Source organism: Pholcus phalangioides, unplaced genomic scaffold (assembly GCF_987345545.1).
Source record: "Pholcus phalangioides strain wild (caught in Gottingen) unplaced genomic scaffold, Ppha-v1.0 ptg000015l_1, whole genome shotgun sequence".
NCBI classification, from domain to species: Eukaryota; Metazoa; Arthropoda; class Arachnida; order Araneae; family Pholcidae; genus Pholcus; species Pholcus phalangioides.
The window spans coordinates 35,060,494-35,084,788 of NW_028301608.1; the positions used below are offsets into that span (position 1 = coordinate 35,060,494).

The window sequence follows — 24,295 nt, forward strand, 5'->3', positions numbered from 1 at the left end:
GTTGCATGGTTGAAATTTTCGTACAACTAAAGTTTTCCCTCGAAAATACCGTCCATTTCATTTTCGATGCTGAATACAGCCGACAGCTTCCTCTATCTCAGTATGTTGATACAGCCCGTCAACTTATCAACAGTAGGACCGTAAGACCACAGCCGACTCAAGTTATCGAATCGGTCATGGTCAGACTGACACTTCCTTATCAGAATATCTGAACAGTGAGAAAAATCGGAAAAAGTTCATAAAATTTATTGTCACTGAGTCTTGCGGCAAGACTCAGAAAAACATTTGGCAAGACTCTTGCCAAATGTTTTTCCCTCACGAAGATAAAAAATAAATTAAAAAATTCGTCGTTTGATTATGTTGCCATTCACGTATACAAAAAGTATTTTAATTTTTTTGATCCATCATCGTATCAGTCAAAGTCGTCCGATTTACATTTGTATTTATCCTTGACACGATTGTTTGCTATTAATATGCCCGTTTACCCATACGCGCTGCTCTACCAATTATTTTTTACATCGCTGTTAATATTTGGCGTTGTTGACCGAATTAGAGGATCTGTGGAAGAAAAAAGTGGATGTGGTTGTGACAAATTATCCCGGAATCCCAAAGATGATAGTTATTGTCCAATTACTGATATGAAGGACAAAGAGTCGTGTAATAATCAACACGAAAAATACAAAGGGAAGACTAACGTTAATTTTGAAAATGTGGTAAATCAACCGGTTAAGATTGGCGCAGTTGCGCAAATTAAAGGAGGGGTGTTTCAGATGGGAACGGATGAACCAGTCTTCCATGCTGATGGTGAAGGCCCATCTAGAAGTGTAAACATTAACGATTTCTTCATGGACATTTACGAAGTTAGCAATAACGATTTTGAAGAGTTTGTCAAAATGACTGGCCACGTCACTGAGGTAAGTTTTAATTGTAGACCACAGGTATTGCTAAACTATGAGACACACCTTCTGTTGAAGGCGTGTAAATATAAAAATCTGCAAAACTATTCAGTTGGTCTGGTCTAAGTTCACAATTGCTGACACTGCCATCACATTGTGACTTATTCGAAAATGATGTCACTCTCCGTCATTCATACTAAGGTTTCAACAGCAGGATGATGTGAAGAGAAATCCAGGAAAGAAAATTCAATTGCCTCTGTGGGGGAAATCAAACCCAAGTGTTGGGTGAGGAGTTTGTGGAATTCCACAGAGGAAATTGAATTTTTCCCCCCTGGATTTATCCTATTCATCAGCTAGCCATTGAAACCTTAGTAACAAATAGTTTTACCTTTATAAGAATGGGGAAAACAAACACGATTGCAGATTTTGAAGTTTTCTCTTACACAATTTATAAATAGAAGAAACGTAGAGTAACAAATAGTAGTATAAAAAGAAAAACTGATACAGGTGAACCTCTCTTAACCCATTAATGCCGGTTGGTAAGAAAATTTGCCATTCAAATTTTTAATTTTTTTCTTTGCCAATAAATGGTGGGAGTGGTTTCCACTCAGTGTTTTTTCTTTCAAAAAATCAGTCGTCTTTAATGGGTTAATGGACAGTCCCTATTACCAGACAAAAATTTCAGTGTCGATTGCCCATTACTGAGATTCCACTGTATCTTGTACTACAATTATTACTTTTAATAGTTACAATTTTAATAATACACTTTGAGTTTTACATACTCCGGACCTTTTTTTATTATCTCAGCATCATTAATTATGAGCAACTCTGATGGAAAAACAACTTTGATATCAAACGGAGACGAGTGATCATCATATAACGATTTACCTAAATTATGTGATGGCTATTTTCCTCAATCCATACCCGTATGACATAATTTGTCACATTTTCCTTTCCAGGCAGAGAAGTTTGGGGACTCTTTTGTGCTGGAAAGTTTATTGAGTGAATCAGTAAAAAAAGATATCAAACAAGCAGTAAGTTATTTCTAAAACAAATTTTTGCAGTGACTCTGAAATTAGCATGCGACGGATCAATGCATATTTTTTAATGATCAACACAAAAATTTTAATTTTAACAGGTAGCAGCTGCACCATGGTGGGTACCAGTTAAAGGTGCTGATTGGAAACATCCGGAAGGACCTGGGTCTGACATTTCTGAAAGGTAACAAACTTTAGGAAATCAAAAGGAGCAGGAATAAAGCCATCACAATAAACATTTTATGGTTTCGTTTTAGTTTTTTTTCATTCGAGGATATGACTGACAAACTTGAATTATCATTTATTCCTTAATAATTATTATAATAAAACTTTGTTTTCCAGATAATTTTTTTTGTTAGTATAAGAGAAATACAGATTTGTTCAAATTAAGCTTTTTATAAAACCTTTTAATTATGTCAAAATAAGAAATGATACAAAGCTGTAAAATTCAAAGTTTTAGTTCCCCAAAATCTAAATTCTCTGAATAAATGAGGTTTTCACAGTCATGATTTCTTTTTTCTTCAATTCTAGGATGGATCATCCTGTGCTTCATGTGTCTTGGAATGATGCTAAAGCATTTTGCGAATGGCAAGGGAAAAGACTTCCAACTGAAGCTGAATGGGAGTATGCTTGTAGAGGTGGATTGCATGACAGGTGATTTTTTTTTTTTTTTATATATATATATATATAAATCAAATTTATTGTTATCATATAACAGTACAAAAAGAAAAAATTTACCTAGGAGTCAATCAAAAAAATGACCCATTCTGGTAAATGCTAGTAAAGATTAGTATGGAAAACAGAATAGTCAACTAAAAAAAAAAATCAAAATTATTCAAATTAAAATAAAAATTAATGTAATTATAATAACTAATTTTTTTCATCTACATTCAGCGCATATTGTCAAAACTCTCTAAGTAGATTACCTGCTATAGGGACCAAAAGCACAAAATTTGACAAAAGCAGTTCATCCAATCATGCAAAATACTGTCAAATTTGTTTACTATGTGCTTTTTGCAAACTGCTTTAAATACAGCTTTTTTACAAGCGAATTTCTACTACAAGCACACTTAATACACATTTTGTGCAAATAGGGAAATTAATATAAAAATGCAGCAGCCACTTAAGAAGTGTTACACTGTGATTGAAGATTTTGAACTGAAAATAAACAGTTTTTAATATTTATATATGATTTTCAATATAGTTTTTTAAATATTTTTAATGCAGTTCAGTTTCATTTAATATTCCATGATGATGCCAACTGCTGCAGTTGGAGTAGTATTGGAGTCAATACTCAAATTCACAACAGCATCTTACCCAAGAAAGTTTTACCAATGTGGAAATTTAATCTATTTTTTTTTCTGTTTTTTAAATTAAATAGTAATAAAATATTTTCCCTTACCTTTCCATTTTAAAAAAAACTAGGCTCTTTCCTTGGGGAAACAAACTAATGCCTCATGACAAACATTACACCAATATTTGGCAAGGAAAATTTCCAACAGATAACTCAAAAGATGATGGATACATCGGAACTGCTCCGGTTAGTACTGTTTGATATATTATAGTAATTAATAGTTGTAATTTATCCAAATAGATTTATGAATAAAATAGTGTGTACCATTAACAGGTGACATCATTTCCTGCCAACAAATATGGATTGAAAAACATGGTCGGAAATGTCTGGGAGTGGACGAATGATTGGTGGAATAATAGGCACACAAAGGAATCAATAGGCAATCCAGTAATATCCTAAAACTTATATACCATTTATAATTAAACCCTGATTTAATGAATCAGATGAGACTGACACTTTTTTTTTTATTATCACAAATAATTACAAAAGGTATTTGATTAATTTTGATGTATTATTCTAGACTGGCCCACCTTCTGGGAAAGATAAAGTGAAAAAAGGAGGTTCTTTCATGTGTCACAAGGTGTGTGAGATTCTTTAATAGGAAAACTTAACTTTTCATCCATAATTTTAAACCAATTTAAAATATTTTGAAGAATTATTAATCAATTGTATTCAGAAAGAAATAAAACACCATGTTTGTAATTATAAAATCCAGTTATATCAACACATAAAAAGTATAAAGTTTTTTCGGTTATTTTAAACACTAAAGAAGGTCATGTATTTATTTCTATTTTCCATACTACCAGTGTGATACCATATCAATTAATCTCAACAGTGTAAGTCAAAATAATTTATTTTAACCTTAATAATAAACAATGAATTATTGTCTTTCTCCTCTTCATATTATTTGAATTATTAACATTACTCTTGCAGAGTTACTGCTACCGATATCGATGTGCAGCACGAAGTCAAAACACTCCAGACACTACTGCAATCAACCTTGGTTTTCGGTGTGCTTCTTCAAATGATCCAAGAAAGTGATATGAGAAAGGAAGGAAAATGATACGTCTTTCAACCAAGTCATAATAATCAAGAAACAGTATTAATAGTTTGATAGAAAACCACAGATCTTATTTTTTAAATTTTTTTTATGTGAAATGTATATTGTACATTCGTATAATTTTCATAGTCATTCAAGATGACCACTGTGTGTAAATTATTTATATGATCTATAAATATTGAATTTTTCTGATTTCATTGTTACTTATTTTCTGATGTCATTCTTGAGCAGAGGATATTCAATATACTAAGTAATCCAACTACACTAAATTTGTCATTAAAAAAAGTTGATTTATTAATGTACAGAATCAAATTCAGTGTGGAAAATATATAAAGATGACTGATTGGAACCAAAATCTACAATTTCACGATTGATAACAACTATAACATGATGAAAATCAGCTGATTAAAAGCCACCAACATTTACAAGACATTCTGAAAAGAGAGAAATGGGAATAGTCATATTTTAAAACTAAAAAAATCCTATGTATGAAAAATAAATCGATTTTTAAATTTCTAAAATTGTCTTGGTATTTAAAACTTCTAAATTGTAAATTTCACCACAAACATCAGACACAATATCACAGAGTTTATCTCAATTACAATTGATGAAGAATATTATTAATGAATTGATATAAACTTTTATGATTTTCAACATCATTGACTATACAATCCTTTTTTTTTTCATGCTATAATAGCTAGAAAACCATTATGATCATGAGTAACTTGTTTTTTTCAAGTGTTTAGCAAGATGAGCAAACATTTTTACTTATAAATAGACTCTCGATAATCTGGCACATATCAGACTAGAGTATGACAGATTACTGGAAGTTGGTTGAGCAAGCCTATTTAAATACTATAACTTCTGAGCACAGACACATTTTCTTCTATGCTCTAAGAAAACCTGCCTTAAAACGTCATCAAACCAAAAGATACCCAGGCCACATCATCATATAGCAATATCGGCTCATTGTCTTCATGAACTGGGTATCTCTGGAAATTTCTTTATAAAAACACATTACAATCATAACAAGTATAAAATCATAATTTAAGCATAAATCAGTTGCAAGATCATGATCTATGTATACAGCCTAAAAAATGCTGGCTTACTGGATAGGTCGGACTAGTGCATGGCCAGATTATCAAGAGTCTACTGTACTAAATTAATTATGTACCAAAGCCTTCTAGATGAGAACTAGTCTGATGGTTAGAGCAAGTTTGAATGGGAGGTCTCACTGTAAATGTATTTTTATTTGCTTTGCGATCTAATGATTTCCCACTGATTATATCAGTGGCAAGATGTCTGGTTGTATATTCAACAACAACATATCAACAGCTGAGAATCTCAAAAAATAATAAACAATATGTGTATACAAAATAACTTAATACCTTTCTTTCTGTACAAGTACTTCACAATACAGCACCAATTGTGGGATAGTCAAGTTTCATTATTGCTGAAATTAATTAAGAAAATGAACCAATTTTAATTCAAGGTCATGAATATGATTTGCTTTATAAAATACAAACATTTTGCAGGGGATAGGCTAGTTGGGTTTTAAACAATTTATTTTTGATCTAAAGTATGTTGATATAATTTGTTGATACATAATTTTTAAATTAATATGCTTTAGATTAACAATGGTAATTTTTTCTTTTGCTTCATAAAAAAATTTATCTTAATTTTATAATCATCTGTCATATCCCCCTTTAAGATTTTGAGAATTTTTTAGATTTTTAAGAGGAAAAAAATTAAAATGAATAATTTTTTTAGAACTAATTGAATAGAATAAATCATTTGCTACCAGTTGAATACAAGATGATTGAAAATATGACAAAAGGAAAATATCTCTTAACTTAATGGCATGACCATAAAATTATCACCTCTATTGGAGAGTTTTTCCCACAGAAAGAAAAGATTAGTCAAGTACGGAAGAGAAATGGGTGGGAAAAAACTTACTTTTCAGTTGATAAATTGCTGTACAGCTTAGCTTGTGTACCAGAAGCTCTTCCTGCAAATTCTGCATGATGCTTGGAATGCTGTAAACTGAGTCGATTAGTCCAAATCTCCAGCAACGATTGTGGAGCAGCTGATTTTGTACTGAACTTCAGTTTCTTTGATGGGGAAATTTTTAATGACAGACCATCATCTTGATTATCAGAGGTCCTTGATCTAAAAAAAAAATTTAAATACTTAAAAAGATCAATGCGATGCCATTACATTATACACTGATTAATTAAAAGGAATCTACAACTATCACTATTTACTATAATTATCAAATTAAAATATCCACCAAAAATATTCACAAGCATTATAAAGAAGCAAATTCAACATCTAAATCGGCAATTTCCAACATGGGGGCTTCCTTTCTCTTTCAGTGTTTTCTTTGGTAGTGGTTTGACCAGGGGTTTTAATGTTTTGTGTCAAAGCCATTTTTTTTTGTCAGTAACACGCAGGCCAGTCATTTGGGGCAGGGGCAGCTTTTGAAAATACACTAGAAATGGTATACACAGACGTGTGAACATTGGCTTAAAGCTAGTCAGTAGTGATGAATGTTCAGCTTTGTTGCCATGGAGGGCCTCTATGACAACAATAATCTAGGACAACATAATCATAACACAATAAAACAATTATTCAAAACTTTAATTTTTTTTTAAATTTTTAATTGAAAGTTCATTAAATGCATCACCTCATTGGCACTGGAACCTAGAAGGTTTGGGCTGCATGAAGCAACTTGCCGAGGTCGCAGAGTCCCTTAATAATTCATGAATATTCAATGCAATTAAAACCTGTATACACCTTGTGGGCAGTATATAAGACGTCTAACAACCCTAGACCCCCCCCCCATCTCCGTTTTCTTCATATCAGAGTTCCTATGCACCTACGACGAAACATTTTTTCCAACACAAGTTCCGTGAGCTCGAACATGCACTGTGTAAATGAAGACGGGTCCAGACCCGCTACGCTGAACCACTAAATGAACTGCTTTTAGAAACACAGAGTGTGTCGGTTTTGACGGTAAACTGTTTTAGAAGGGTCAGTTTATTGATAATTTACCCTCAATTCTCTTTGTAAATTATGTATTTGATGAAATTTACAATCATTTTCAAATAAGAATTATAAAACTAGTCTTACGAATACATGTCTCTTTTCAAATCATCATCACAGCTCTTTCCATTTTCGGTCCCATCTTCTTTTGAATGAGCTCTCTCCATTTTCTTAACTGATAATGAATTTGGTGCTCCCTGAACAACACCCAATTGCATCCGAACACTTGCGATAGAGGAAGCACCTTCTTCTAAATTAGGCTTACGACACTCAAGTAAGCAGTCTAAGATCTGTTGGTGTTCATCAGTTAGACAGTTACATCTGATGAATGCTTCAAGCTCGTTCCACATCAACCTGTACTGTTCCTCCCTTAATAACACAGCAAAAGAAAATAATCAAATTTATTCTATCAAAATTTTTAAGTAAATAAAAATAATTTCAATGGGTTTTGAAAGGTTCAACTAACTTTTTAGGTCCCTTCCCTCTGGTCCCAACGGTAGGTACTGGCAGTGATGTTCCTTTTGTTTCAAATCCCACAATATTGAAAATAACTTTTTTACATTCGAGGACCTCTTCTTCAGTAAGGATTTCTTTTGTTATTAGCTGTAGAAGAGGACTCATTTGCTAAAAATTAAACAATAGAATATTGATTGAGAGAACTGAATCAATTTGTTTCTCAAACAGTTTCATTTATGGAGTTTTCATTAAAGGAGTAACTTTTTTACCTTCCCAAGCATTGTAAGTATGCTCGTATTGAATTAAACTTACTGGTATCATGTTAAATATGGTAGTGTGACTGATGACCATTGGCCAATACTGTGTGAGTCTTGACAATTTTCTTTTAGCTGGAAAAGAAATATTTATCAAAATAAATGAACATAAATTTTAATAAATGAAAACTTTTCATTATAAAAATAATAGATCAGAGTCAATGAACCCAGGAGTTGAAAATTCATTCTCTTTTATTTCAACACATTTATTATTAAGAATCATGTTGATCAGAGCTGATATGATAGAATTATCATATTGCAGGTCAGCCTGGTCTTTGGAGAGAGACTTTCAAATGGGAGCGCAGCTTAAATTTTTGCCTTTAAATCATAAAAACACCTTCAGCCAACCATTACACTGCAGAAATCTATGCTATGTATATAAAGAATGTACATCAAGTAATCTATGTATAAAATTTCACCTTGCTCCATATTTGTGTCCATTTCACCAGATGGAGGTAAAAGAGGATAGAGTTTATTTTGTTTCATAAACTGTCCAAAATCCTGGGGGGAAAATAAATACATGTATAAGATATATACAACTGACATTCAACTGTCAATTCAGCAACTATAAAACAGAATCTATGTGCACAAAAAAATTTCTATAACAAATTATACTGAAATTATTTTTTTTACTGAAAAAAAATTTTTTCGATGATTTTTGATGATGAGCAAAAATTATTTTAATTTCAACATTCTATATCTATCTGATGTAGTATTGTACGATTTTACGTTTATTTATTTATTTTTAATAATGTGATCTTTGTGTATTTTTAAGGCATCTGTGAATGATCTGTCCAAGGAATTTGTTAGTGTTAGTAGACATTCATGCCCAAATACAGACCTTCATAGTCAGAGTCTAGTTCCCAACCACTTGACTGCCAGGCAGAAAAATGAATAATTTAACTAATTTGAAATTCATATTTCCCAAAGCAGGTTAGGTAACAAATTTCATGCCAGTATTTTCTTCCATCTTTAGCTTTGATTACCTTCACTTGACAACCTATGTAAACATGCTAATATATAAAAAAATTACATTTATCCTGTAGTCAGTGACTCTACCTCCGCAGCCTTCGCTGATGGATGGCGGATCTTCTAAAATAGATCTGCCAGTACCTAATGTATGAATGAAAATTTCACCACCATGGCAAGCAAGCATGTGTGACATGACTTTTGAACCAGATTTTCTCGGCATCTCCAGCATAACGGCTCTTCCTATGAATTAATACAATTTTATAAAATATTAAAAAAAAAGATTTATAGCATCTGAAAAAAAAAATCTTATTTCAGAAATCAGACTTACAAGAATAAGGCCGGGATTACAAATACAAATGCCACAACAGACAAAATGCCAAACGAAGTGGCTGAAAAAAGATGCCTATAAAAATATGGTTGTCGAAATATATCCAAACTATATCAAACATACAGCAACTCAATAAGATCAATAAAAAACCAATGATTATGATCAAATATAAATCTGCATCCTGCCCATAAAAAATTATGCTTGTCTCATCCAAGTATAGATAGCTTCTCGATTTATCTCAATATATTTATTGTATTTGTTTTTAAATATGCAAATCATGCTAGAATTCATGGCCCCCATCATCTGCGAATTCACTCACAATATCTTTGATACCCTGATCGAGCTTATTGACAAAGAGTGAAAAAGAATGGGACCAAGGACCCTTCCTTGAGGGACTCTAGTTCTAACATCTTTCTAATCAGAAAATTCCCCATTCATCATAACCTGCTGTGACCTCGCAACCACGATTCTATCCAATTCAACAAGTTGTCCCCAATCCCAATCTCATGTAAATGCATCGAGAGTTTACCATGTGGGACCCGATTGAGTGCCTTCTGGAAATCAAGATAAAAACGTTTTTGTCTTTTCAAAAGGCAATGGTCATGTGATCATAGAAGGAAAGGAGGTTGGTTACACATGATTTCCTCCTTCCTGAACCCATGCATGTTTTCCAACATCACATTATTTTCATCAATCCACTTCACAAATTGCCTTTTGATAATAATTTACAAAATTTTTGAGAGGGAGCTCGTCAAACTCACTGGATGATAATTCGACACGATTTCCGACCGATCACCTCTTCCACTTTTGAATTTTATGAATACCATTTTCTTTTGAAGGTAAAGATTGCGCACATTATTCGTGAACCAGGGTAAAAGCGTGCAATAAAAAACGCTTTTTTACAAACAAAGGGTATAACATCATGCAAAACAGAAGAAAGTTTTGTTCTGAATTCTTCCCACTGACTTACCACACCTACTGATACACTATAGAAGTGTTTTCTACAGTGTATCAGTAGGTGTTCTTTGTTAAGTTTTATGAAGTTCTTTAATAAAAGATCCTTTATATAAAAGAACGTTTATCAAAGTTCTTTTATAAAACTTGAAAAATGTAATCAATAAGCACATTCAACAACTATCATTCACGCAAATGTAACAATAGGCTTATTGGTTAATTTCTTTAGGCTTGAATGGTTTTCCCTCGCTATTTGGCAGTCCTCTTGGTAAAATCAACTTATATCATAATTTCATATTCAAATAAGTAAATTATCCATGCTTTGAAACCCAAGTCTACTGATTGTGAAATAGGAAACAATTGTGAAAAATAAAACCCAGCATATTTGCAATTCTTTATCACAAAGCTGTGAATTTTAAATGTTCTGCTTTCTTGCAAAAAAGATTATTTGCAACATTCAACAAAATGAATCAACTAACCACCCAAAGAGTAGTCAAACTGAGCGGATCAAAGAAATGAGCACTTAATTATCACTTAATGATCACTTAAAATTTTGTATTTTCATCATTTCTGTTTTTCTTTTTTTTAACATCGCTAATCCCATGTTTAACCTCATTTTAAGTAATTTTCTCTCATTTATAGCTAAATAAATATCACAAGGCTGTGCTGCTGATTGAAAGTGATACTCACCATTTAATAAGAAATTGGTCAAACAGGAAGATGGCCGGCTATTCACATCAACTGGAGTGATACGAAAAGATGATGTGCAGTACTGAAGTTCTGAAAATAAATTGTAGGTGAGAGAGAGACAGCCAAGACGATAAATTAAAATAAAATAAGACAATGTTTAAAAAAACAAATTATTTAGAAGAAAATTCATTACCAACAGCACTTGATCTTGGTGTACACCATTTTAAAGTGACAGTTTCATATATTTGTCCTTCCTTCATAGTAGTTACCTGAACATCGGTACTCACAACACCTATTGTAAAAAAAAACCAGTGTCAAAATCTCATGCGATAGAAGTGAAATTTGCAAATGAAATTGAGAATGCGAGTAGTTGATATGATGGTGATGGATTTTAAATTAATATACATTACATCATGGATTTATACAATATTCTTATGTATTTCACATTGATTATGTTATACATGTGTATAACCTGAGAATGACCTAAAAAGACTTTTGATACCAAAATCTCTAAATATAGTGTGAACATGGGTTAAATGCGAATTTGAGAAGGACTTAAAAAAAAGTCTCACAAACTAATTTTCCACAGCAATTATAATGTGTAGAAGCTAGCCCCCTACAGAGTATAATGTCTTCTGCAATAAAGGTTCTGAAGTTCTGAAATGTGATGCAAATATATCTTCTACCCAGCACATGGAGTGAGAACCCACTCCCAGCAACAACACACTTGTGATTAAAAACATGAAGGCATTACCACTACATGCCATATATGTGCAAGCAACAACTCGTTATTAGAGACTCGTGTTGTAAATATGGTGATAAAAGCATTTCAATTTTCTTGACTCCAATTTTCTATGAAACAAATTCACTACATTATGGTTTCATGATGCAATGTGAAGAACTTTCACTTCAAAAAATATTTTCCGTTATCTTCAAACAACCATAGGAACAATTTCTGCAACTTTAATTCAAAAAAATTCTATTGGAAACTGCATAAAACATTAACTGATATAAACTTGCAGGCTGTTTGAAGGAAAATAAGATAAATTTGACTAAATGAATTTATGTAATCGATCCCCATTTGAGTTATAATGCAAACATATTATATATATACATATGTATGTTGAGGAGATAATATGAACAAGTGAAATACTGACGAATCTGTAACATTGCATTTATTTCTAGCTTCCATCTCTTAGGACATTACTATCACGCCAAAAGCATAACCCACACATACCAGTTTTGAACACTTCAGCATGTGCAGCGGCTGGGTGAAGGAGCTCAACATCATAATTTGCAGATGAATTAGCATTTTGTTCTTCCTATTAAAAAAATAACAATAAGCATATTGATATGAAATATCGCTAAAGATAAAAATTTCACCTGGAGGAATACAAATCAAAAATGACCAGTGTTTTTTCAAAGCTTCACTTATGTTTTGGCAATGTATTTCAACTGTGATATAACAACATTCTGCTAATATAAAGAATCTGGAATTTCATTTAAAATCACAGCTACTTTTTAGAAACATCGTAAGGATATCTTCTGATAGTTCTCTCTAATTTTCAATTCGACAAAATTCAACAGTTAAAAATCACAAAGATCACGGAGCAACCAATTTTATGAGTTTTGTTGTCCAGATTTTGTGTTGAGGAAAGAAAACAAATGAAAAATAATTCTAGGAATGGTTGTCCTTGCTTTTCATTGATACCAAGCATTTTTCTTTCTCTTAAAACTAGAAAGCCACCAACAAAAATTTTTGTGAAGCATGTGATAAAATACAAGAAAATTTTATGACAACTTCAAATAATCACCATGTAAAATTCTAGTGTTAGCTGCACAGAGAAATGATAAAACTATTAAGTAGCAATAAAAGATTTTTTTTATACTCTATACTCAATGATTTTTTTCAGATCATTCACTGCAATTTTTTTAATGGTAAAAATAAATAAATAAATAAATAATGCATGAAACCTTCATTGGAATACCAGTAACAGTAGTTGATGCCAAATTGTAGTGCTGCTGAACAAGAATTCCAAGCTTTGCAGCTAAGTGACGACCAGATTTAACACAGTGTAGTTCACTAGTGGCTGATGGAGACAACTGAAAATGCAGGCAGAAATGGTTATGTTTTATGTCTATACATACATATAACACAGAAACCATTATGTTTTTAAGTTATGAACTGAATTATAAAAGGCTTATTTTATAATTTCCATGGACAATTGCAATTATTACAGTTCATTTTACAATTTTCACTCTCGCTGAGGTATTGGTTGAAGATTAAATGACAATATAATCAACATATTAAAGGATTTACAGGAATTTTAATATTGTTGGTCTGAAAAAATTCTTTCCAGAAAATCAATCAAATTTGGATTTTTAAAAAACAAATGAAACTTGACTACAGTTGACCCCACCCCCTATCAGTGTTTGATGGCATATAAGATTGACTTGAAGTATAAGTCAAAGATTTTTTTGACTGAAATATCAATAAATTGGTTTTTTTATTCAGCCTCTTGAGTTCTGGCCATTTTAACAATTGCTGATAATAATGGTTGAACAAGGAAACAATTAAAAATTATTAATTTTTTTATACTTTTAGTCTTCTTGATGAAAATTCCATCAGCAAACACAAAAGTTGAGAAATAAGATTATAATGTTTTAGTACTGATTTTAGAATTTGAATTGATTAACCTTCTGTTGCATAACTGTAAGTTTATATTCTATTAGAAAGTGCAAAAGTAGGATTTTTAATTTAAAATACTCAAGACATTTTTATTCAATATGTTACTTACTGTGTGCTTTGCATTTTCTGTAACACAACTTTCTTTGTTTACTGGATATATGTGCATCATGACAAGCTCACACTGATGTATCACCATTTGGCTGGAATTCATAGGATGTGCATTTATTAAACAATTTTGAAATCTGAAACACTGATTCTTAAGAGAAGATAATGCTTAAAATTATCATCATGGTAAGATCTCTGACATCTGCACAACCAAGATACAGTCAAACCCTGTTATACGCCCCCGTTATATTATCAACCCCACTTAACACCAGAGGTGTATGCAGGGCCCCTCCCCCCAGCCCACCAAAAATTAGGGAAAAACTATATTTTGGTGAAAAAATTTAAATATTGACAGAAAATACTGTTTTTATAATATATTAGCCAATTTTTGTTAATCTAAATGCTTTTTCAAGGGTGATAACTCAAAATTTCTCAGGAAGGAAATTTTTCTGTCCCCTCCAAAGGTCGATCCTGCATAGGCCCCTGCTTAGCTCCACAAATTTTTAGTGAACAAATCTTCCATATAGGGATTATAATGCCAAAAACCCGATTCAGCACCAACTTGTTATAATGCCAACTGTTACTTGGATGTATACCAAGTCATTATATCATTCCCAGACTTTTTTCTCCCATAATATTCTGCATTTTTTTTAAAGTGTTGAGGATTTATCTTTTTCTTTCCACTATAATAATTAGCATAACAATAGTTTAGCAAAAATGACTTGGATAATAAAGAATGTTGTGGTCAAGGGGTCGCATTGAATAACTGAACATGTGTAGGGATTAAAACAACCAAGGTATTCAAAGAAACAGATTTAAGGGAAAAAGTACAACATGCGTACTGCACCAGCTTTTTCAAGATTGCCAAGAAAGTTTTTCCATAGTGCATGTTTTTACTTGCTGGTCATTCCATTACAAGTGCTATCAACTCCCTCGATTTGTTTCATTCAAATCATGTTGAAAGGAGTTGTTTTTTCAATATCTGAAAAATGGGAAATTTGTGATTATAAATCCAATACAGACTAAAAGCAATGCCTGCATTATTTTCCATTTTTGTACTTATTAAATATATCCCTAAGTTTATGTAGAATTAAAATAATTTCAAAGGCAAATGTATGTTTTCCTGTTGAGTTTTATATCAAGAAATATTTAAGCAACTGAACAGTTTTTACAATTTTATGAATTTTTATCATTTTAAAATTGAATGAGTATGAAATAAGTTCTTATTTATGGAGCAACATTAATAAGACTGAGATACAGTAGTTCATAATAAACGTTTGAATTTATGAAATAGAGCTTCTCTGAAACGTTATTCTAACCATGATTTGATATGACGTCAAACTTGTTATAGTGTCCCAAATTCTTTGGGGCAGATGGTGGCGTTACAATAGGGTTCGACTGTAATTTTTACGTATTCAAAGATATATGATAAGAGAAGTGCATGTGAGGTGAGCTACCAAAGAAATCGCACAAATTATCATGTGAAACTACCGTATATACTCGTGTATAAGCCGAGTGTTTTGTGTGGAAAAATTCGTTTCTCAAGTGGGGGGGGGGGGGGTCGGCTTATACTCGGGTCGGTTTTGATGAGAAAATTTTGACCCCCACAATCAGTAATCATTTTTGAAGCAGTATTAGTATGGATATGGGATAGTTATTGGTATGGGATATGTTCAAACCCTCGAAAATGTCAAAGAAATCGAAAACATCATTGACTTTGATACCAGGTGGGCTAACGTCGATTGTAAAGCCTTATGTGATCATCAACAAGCCTATCAAAGACTTTAGAGAGATTTAGATGGCTTTTTTCTCAGCCAGAGATATCAAGGAAACAGTTATTTTCCGGATATTATGCTGAGGTGAGCTCGGAAAGAAAAGTCATCACGTCTCCGCCGGGACTCGACCCCAGGCCCTCAGCGCCTCACGACACAGTGCGTGAAATTAGGAAGGCAGATTCATGTGTCTCCAGTGGTGTAGATAGTAGCATGCTTGCCTGGTATGCAAGAGGGCTTGGGTTCAAGTCCCGGCGGAGACGTGATGACTTTTCTTTCCGAGCTCACCTCAGCATAATATCCGGAAAATAACTGTTTCCTTGATATCTCTGGCTGAGAAAAAAGCCATCTAAATCTCTCTAAACTGTCCCACCCGGGGGGCCATTTCCTGAAGTTAAGAGAGGCTACTAATGCCTCTACTTCAGCGCCTCACGACACAATGCGTGAAATTAGGAAGGCAGATTCATGTGTCTCCAGTGGTGTAGATGGTAGCATGCTTGCCCGGTATGCAAGAGGGCCTGGGTTCGAGTCCCGGCGGAGACGTGATGACTTTTCTTTCCGAGCTCACCTCAGCATAATATCCGGAAAATAACTGTTTCCTTGCTATCAAAGACTGTTTGAGAAATTTGTGGATCGAATGGATGAGTTCCGATGATAAAGAAACCACAAATGGTGGTGCCTTGAAGAAACCTGACATTGGCCTAGTGTGCCAATGGGTACATGAGGCGTGGAATTCTGTCTCCACCGAAATTATCATATCTGATCCTTCAAAAAGTGTTGCATCAGCAATGCGATGGACGGAACTGAAGATGATATCCTCTTTGAAAGTGACAATGGCGATGACAGCATACCCATCATAGGGGCGATGCTGCACGCTATGATGATCTGATGGATTACGATGAGCTTGGAGACTGAGAAGAAACGGTTTAAAAAGTTTGAATCGTTTTCTATTGTAAATTTCCGTAAGATATTCATTTTGCATGGAAATATAAGATTTTTTTTTTCTCTGAAATGCACAGATTTTTTGGGGTCGGCTTATACACGGGTTTTCAATTTATTGCGGTTTTGGTGGTCCTGAAGTAGGGGGGTTCGCTTGTATACGAGTCGGCTTATACACGAGTATATACGGTAGTGTTTTTAGAGATTTATATACAATTGTATAAGTGGAACAAGCAGATTTTTAAAACTTTTAGGCCTTTTCACAGCTGCGCACAGATATTTACTCATATACAAGATTTGTTCAGCTTCCCTTTATTTTAGGTAAGGGAGATTTTAAAGCAAATTTAATAAAAGTAGTTAAAAACTTCGTATGATTATATAAATAACCTGTCTGAGCTAGCTGCAAGCTTGTTATTTTGTAAGAGTGTCTGCTGGAAGCATTCTTCGATCTCTTTCACTTCAGCATCACTAATGAAAAAAAAGAAAAAATATATATGTCACATACAAAATCTATGAGATTTCTCAAACAAGTCTTTAAACAAAAATACTCTGAAATTGAGAATCAAGCACCATATAAGAATATTGGAATTAGGAATTAGGAAGAGGGTTTCATAGGATGTGCAAGATATAAAAAAGATATTTATTCTTCAAGCCAATTTTTAATTACAGAGCTTTTTATTTTTAATGTTGGATATAATGAAAAAGATACATTTTCAGTAAAAGGTAAGTTATATTAAGAATATTGTAATACAAGCAAAAAAATGATTAAAAAAAAAATCATACTAGGGTTAATGAAAACTATGAATCACATAATAAGTTAGTATGGATAAATTAATGCTAAAATTTTGATGAATAAAGAAACTATGACAAAATTTAGTTAATACCTAGATTTCTCAACTTTAGAAATTTTCAGATTAAAAACAATATGAATGAAAATTTATTTCATAAGTTTGTAGTAGCTCAGAGCACAAATAAAAAAGGAAATTTAAGAGAATATGTTTGCAAATTAATACAAATACAATGCCACAACAGGCAAAATGCCCAACATGGTGGTATAATTAATCCCCAGAAATCTTACCTTTTATATGATGCAATACAAATTATTCTACCCTTGTTTATAACTTTTGATTGTGTGGTTTCTGAGATGCATGTTCTCAATTGATGCTGAGTTTCACTGCACTCTGTAAGCGCTTCAACTGCAGCATTTAATCCATGAATGATACTGCATGTTCTGCGAGATTTTGCACCTTGAGGAGGACCTACACGAGCCAGAGCAGCCATGAGCTAAAATAAAAAAGTACACCTATAAATGATTAAAACAAATAATTTCAAAACAACAAACAATAATTGCAGAAGGAATCTGTTCTGAAAGTATAGGTTTAATTAATCTGTTAAAACATGTTTCTCAAATGGACAGCATTTATATATAAGGAACCAAGCGTCATTTTAAAAATTTTTGAGATATACCAACATCTGAACTATTGAAAGAAAAAAGAAAGGAATTGTGGAATTTGTGGAATTTTTTTATTTAAATAGAACTAAGTGACATCTAGGATTGATGCCATCTGTGTGCACTTGAACCAACTACCAAACTGAGTTTTCATCATCTTACTTTATTTAAACAGAACCAGGTTATATTTGGCAGTTGGCTCTGTTTACAGAAAACTGACAGGAGAGGAACTCACAGGAAAGGACACCCTAGAATTTCCCCAGATGAAATTCGGAAAGTAAAGGATCACATATTAAAAAGTTCCCTGATTTAAATCCCACTATTGTCAAAGAAAGAGTGGTGATATAAAATATCTGTCAACAGAACTAACAGAATCAACAAGGTATGACCTATACAAGGAAGAAAATAAAGGGAATGACACAGTAAATTTTAGTTGCTACAGGATGATACTTTACAAACATTTTAATATCAAAAGAAAGAAGCTGAAGAAAGATACCCACTATTACTACTAAACTAGACATGCACCTTGTCCATATTCCTCTGCGGAACTTCTAACAAATTGGTATACAATGGGATGTGCATGTAGTGAGCCTTCCGTGAAGTTTGTTCAGTGTAATGTTTGTTATGTGTAGTGCTACCATCTGCCATCAATTTTTCTAACTATGCATGAAATGAAATGATTGAATAGTATACTTTTGTAGGTCCGTTGCTCTCTGCGGTGAGGCTTTTTAATGGGGAGATCGGCTTACACTTGTGCTTTGAAGGGAAAAGATACCTACAATAAATGTGACAGCTTCCATGCTAATACGCAGAACAATCACAACATTGCTGACATGGGAAAAATAGAGGATAATTCAAATGTGCATGAGTTAGAAGCAAGAGAAGCACTGAGTGAAGACCCCAGAACTGCAAAGGAAAACGAACACCTGCAAACTTTATGTTATGACATGGAGAAAACATTGCCCCTACCAAGAGAATCCCAACAAATGTTATTTATTACAAGAAGCAAATAAGGGTATATAATACTAGGATCCACTCTGGAAAACAAAACCAAAGTTTCTCTCATGTTTGGGAAGAATGGACTGCAGGACGAGGTGCCCAGGAAGTGGGTTGCTGCTCAGGGTACGTAAATATTGCGGTATTTTCGAAAATATCCAATATTTTGATATATATCTGATATTTTCAATAAAATGGTCAACCTAATGTTTATTATAAATCTTTTAAGAACGATATAAATTAAAAATGAGAACATTTTACTTAACATTAACATTTCCTTTTACTGTTTATTAATAAGAAAAATATTTTAAATCTAATCTCTTACTTTCTAATCTCACATCTGATATTTTCATGTATAACCAATATTTTCATATGTGTATCTGATATTTTTGATATATATATACAATATATTATGAAAATAGTTTGATATTTTTATTTGAGAAGGGTTTGATATTTTTTCAGTTGAGAAGGGATATTTTCAATTGACAAGGGTTTGATATTTTCAATTGACAAGGGTTTGATATTTTCAATTGACAAGGGTTTGATATTTTCAATTGACAAGGGTTTGATATTTTCAGTCTCATATTTTCATTCGAGAATGGTTTGATATTTTCAGTTCAAATATCAAATCATTCTCAACTGAAAATGGCAAATCGTTCTCAACTGAAAATAGCAAACCATTCTCAAATGAAAATATGACACTGAAAATATTAAACTGTTCTCAAATGGAAATATGGTACTGAAAATATCACATGCATTCTCAACTAAAAATATCAAACCATTCCAGACTGAATAGATCTATTTTAAACAAATCTATTTATTCACTGATAAACCAATTTCTGATTAAAAAATTCAAATAATTTATGTAAATTCATTGATAATTAAATCATGAAAATATCAGATATCGTGATATTTTGAAAATAAATATCAGATATATATATCATATATATTGATATTTATTGATATATACAGGGTGATCAGCGAATAAGCCCTAGTTTCAAAATTAAATATCTCTATAACAAAGATCAATAGAATTATGCGGTAAATGGTACGTTTATTAGCAAAACTGTAAGAATGTTGTACAGAAATTTCAAAAATTTAGTTTTTTTTTTTAATTTTTTAAAAATTAAAAAAACAAAACTGGAGATTTTGGGGTTCCAAAAATCCTCATTTGTGTGAAGAGAAACCACTGCATTCGCCTAAAGTTACTGCATGGGCTGCGGTATGTGGCATGTGTGCTGACAAATTGTTCCAAAATTGTAATGTAACGTTCAGTAGTAATCGTTTCTCGCACGAAGAAGGGGCTGATAATGCCTCTGGCGCATACCGCAGCCCATGCAGTAACTTTAGGTGAATGCAGTGGTTTCTCTTCACACAAATGAGGATTTTTGGAACGCCAAAATCTCCAGTTTTGCTTTTTTAATTTTTAAAAAAATTTTTAAAAAAACTAAATTTTCGAAATTTCTGTACAACATTCTTACAGTTTTGCTAATAAACGTACCGTTTACCGCATAATTCTATTGATCTTTGTTGTAGAGATATTTAATTTTGAAATAAAGGCTTATTCGCTGATCACCCTGTATCAACGAACCTTGTTCCTGCTTGCAAAAATACATTCTTACTCATGTTGGAAGGAATGTGACAGATCTTATTTTATGGTTTGACTCATGTGGGGGTCAGAATGAAACATAAAAAAGTGTTTACAATGAATGCATTAATTGATGATCTAGACATGCTGGAATCTGTGATGTTGAAGTAGCTCATTTCAGGGCCCAGCAATCTTGCAAATGATTCTGATTTTAGCAATGTAGAATCTGCCCTAAAAAACCAATAAAGACTATACAGTTTGGAGGAATAAGTTAGGGTGATGGCAGGATATCGCAAAAACAAAAAATTGTTGTGTCACAAATGCAGAAGGATTGACTTCAAAGGGACCAAAGAAATCGCAAAAAGTTATCACCAACAGGGAGATAGACACAGAGGGAAAGAAGATCAACTGGCAGACTTCACAATAGATGATGAATGAATGCTAATGTATTGTTTCAAAAGTTGTATTCATTAGTTTTATTTTGTAACTGTTCAATTAAAAAAAATTTGTATCTTGTATTTTTTCCATATTAACCAATACATATGGCATGTTAATTTCCTGATGAAATGCATCAGGAAAAGTATTTTACAACCAAAGCACATATGAACTAATTCACATATTTTTCTTGTTAACAGTTATTTTAATGGAAAGATATAACAGCACTGGAAATAATGGAAACTATGATGCAGAGCTGGACAAATTGCAAAAAAATCCAAGAGTCAGAAAATAATTTTTAGGCTTCAAAAAAAATTTACCTGAAGAAAAAGGTTCAAATTAATGCTTATTTTGACTTTTTCAGGGCCAGTGACCCTCTTTCATACCTTGGCAGATATGCTGCTATAAATTCCAAACGTTTTGTGAATAGATTTTCTTTATAATAAAGATCAACATGCTAAAATAATGAAATTACTATATAATTATCATATTATATAAATATTATATATATATATATGCACCTAATAGACTTACATGGAAGAGATTCTGTTGATCATCTTGCCATGTATTCAGATTCTGAGCAGCACTGTCAGACACAACAAAACGAATCTACAAATGAAAAACAAAATCTTTTAAGGTTAAAGTGAAACCTGATGAATTATACACTTGACTAATACACATATTTTTTATATAAAAAAGATATATAGATGCATTTCTCGGCCAAAGATCCCTTTGCCCAGGGGCTATAATGTTGTTAAGATGGCACTGCATATAACACAATTTATAACCACATTGGGAACAAATCAATGTTTTGACATAATCAGAAACTTGGTGATGAAAAGGTAATTTGTGTACAGTTAAATTTTAGTTTATAAGCGTAATTTGTTTCGTGAACGTGCTCATAATCCGAAACCAGGAGTGGCTCGAGAAAAAATATATACCGAGCAGGAGCTATTTTTGGTGCGCCTGACCATGTTTTTTTGGTCAGTAAAGCTGTTTCTGCCCTTTAAACTTGGATTTAGTGCCCCTCCTATGGCGGTACCCCATGCAGCCGCACTGTCCAAGAGCTGCCCAGTCAATACACTCGTTTTTATATCATATCAAACTTCCCCATAGGAAATAATGGAAACTCAGATGCAGGGCTGGACAAATTGCAAAAAACTCAGAGTCAGAAAATTTTTTTACCTGAAGAAAAAGGTGCAAAAGAATGCTTCTTTTGGCTTTTTCAGGGCATAGTGACCCTCTTTCATGTTGGTGGATATGCTGCTCTAAATTCCAAACACTTTGTACTGCTCTTAGCCTGTAATTCAGTAACTACATGAAGAAAATGTTAGATGCCAATACTAATTTTTAGTCACCAGCATGACCTGGTGCTTGAGATTTCTCTAGCCCTGCTCAGATGATTCTTTCCACAATCTTTCTTCTTATGCAAGTCATAATTTTTTTTTTAAAAATAGTGCTGGTTGTTTTATGTTAAATTATCCCGCTACCTATATTTCTAATTATAGTCATTAATAATGTTTTTTACTTTTCCTATGTTAAAAGAGACACAGTTATGAAATCTGAAAATTTTGTGTCATATTCATAAACTCCAATTTAAAAATCACACACAGAAAATTTTAGGTGCTAATAAAAAAAATTGCAGACACGTCAACAAAAGGGATTATACTATAGCTGTTCCGTAGTGTCAAACAACAAATATTTTGAGGCAGTAGTACTGTAATATAACAAGACATAAGCCTAGAAAATTTCATGCTATGAAAAAGAAAAACATGCAATAAATGGTAGTTACAAAACAATGCATATGGTGATCGCAGTGACCAATGTTTAGCATCTTTTAAGCATGTCATACCAACTTTCCAGCCAGAAATACATCTCAAATAATTCTGCAATATTTTAACACAGCTTCAACTGAACAAGTTCATAGAGATTTGGATATAGAAGCCAAGGGTACGATTCCCAGTTGCCTCGTTTTTATAAATATATTGAATTTCATACTCCGTTGACATGATACATTGAAATCAAGTCAGTGGTCCAACACAAAAACAGTTTTATGACTTACCAGATAAGCTATGCTGTAATTATAACTTCACAGGACTTATTTAATTTCTATGAGGTGGTAAATACTAATGGTAAATCCTCAATATATGGTATACTGTTGACTACCAGTACAGTATATGTTGATTTCATCGCCAAACCCAATTCCGTGCTATTTGTTAAAGCTACCAACAGAATAAGAAAATCACAGCATTTAAAAATGTGGCGATGAGGATATATCACTGGTGTTGTAGACGTATCAATGTTTTGGCATAGTCAAAAACTTAGCAACAAAAAGGTACACCATATAGTAAGAATCAACCATACTCATAATGCACTACAGCAATCATTTAGCATGACATGTGGCAAAGAATAGGGTCAAAGAACAAAAATTTCAAAGCCGTGGTACTATAATATAACAAGCCTAGAAAAATTCATGCTATGAAGGAAAGAAAAGCATGCAATATATATATATAAATGTTGGTTACAGAACAATGTATGAGACGATTACAGTGACGAATATTTAGCATCTTTTAAGCATGTCATACCAACTTTCCAGCCGGAAATATATCCCAAATAATTCGGCAATATTCTAACGCAGCTTCAACTGAACAAGTCCATAGAGATTTGGATATAGGAGCCAAGGGTACGATTCCCGGTTGCCTCGTTTTCGTGAATATATCGAATTCCATGCTCTGTTGACACGATACGTTGAAATCGGGTCCGTGGTCCAACACGAAAACAGTTTTGTGACTTACGGGATGAGCCATGCGGTAATTATAATTTCACGAGACTTATTCAATTTCGATGAGATTTCCCACAGATTATTAAATAACAATTGGAGAACTGTCAAGAGCAACACTTTATTGTGCATATAAACACCTATATAAAGGGTTTCGAGTCACAAAATACTCATTTGCCATGGGGTAGACCTGTTGTTTACATGCGTGGAAACGGTTTGTTTATGTCTCAACCATTTTGGCACATCTTGCTATGAACGGCATTGACCTTCCTCTATTTTTTCTTTCCATGGATGACCATATTTGAAACAACGGAACATTTCATTGATGCACAACTAGCGTTGGATGTCAAATTCAAGATTGAAAAATTTTAGCGCAAGCTTTTTTAACTTAAAAAAGTGAACATTTTTACTAAACAATGTGTCAGTCGAAAGAAAA

General features: G+C 32.8%; 2 protein-coding genes across 2 annotated transcripts; one reads left to right on the forward strand and one right to left on the reverse strand.

Moving 5' to 3' along the window:
* Positions 1-398: 398 nt before the first annotated feature.
* Positions 399-4,539, forward strand: LOC149075911 (formylglycine-generating enzyme). The gene is made up of 8 exons (XM_089243415.1): positions 399-914; positions 1,856-1,930; positions 2,035-2,117; positions 2,465-2,587; positions 3,359-3,473; positions 3,561-3,674; positions 3,808-3,867; positions 4,221-4,539. Exons 1-8 carry the CDS (start codon positions 474-476, stop codon positions 4,326-4,328), a joined length of 1,119 nt encoding a protein of 372 aa, XP_089099541.1. The 5' UTR covers positions 399-473; the 3' UTR covers positions 4,329-4,539.
* An 80-nt stretch (positions 4,540-4,619) lies between these two features.
* asun (integrator complex subunit 13 asun) lies at positions 4,620-24,097 on the reverse strand. Its single transcript, XM_089243418.1, has 17 exons — positions 23,666-24,097; positions 21,615-21,689; positions 17,690-17,895; positions 16,999-17,079; positions 13,905-13,995; positions 13,081-13,209; positions 12,344-12,428; positions 11,300-11,398; positions 11,107-11,196; positions 9,196-9,374; positions 8,582-8,663; positions 8,161-8,237; positions 7,859-8,016; positions 7,480-7,761; positions 6,304-6,516; positions 5,736-5,800; positions 4,620-4,781 (listed from the first exon to the last, which is right to left on the reverse strand). Exons 1-16 carry the CDS (start codon positions 23,885-23,887, stop codon positions 5,785-5,787), a joined length of 2,085 nt encoding a protein of 694 aa, XP_089099544.1. The 5' UTR covers positions 23,888-24,097; the 3' UTR covers positions 4,620-4,781; positions 5,736-5,784.
* Positions 24,098-24,295: the final 198 nt, after the last annotated feature.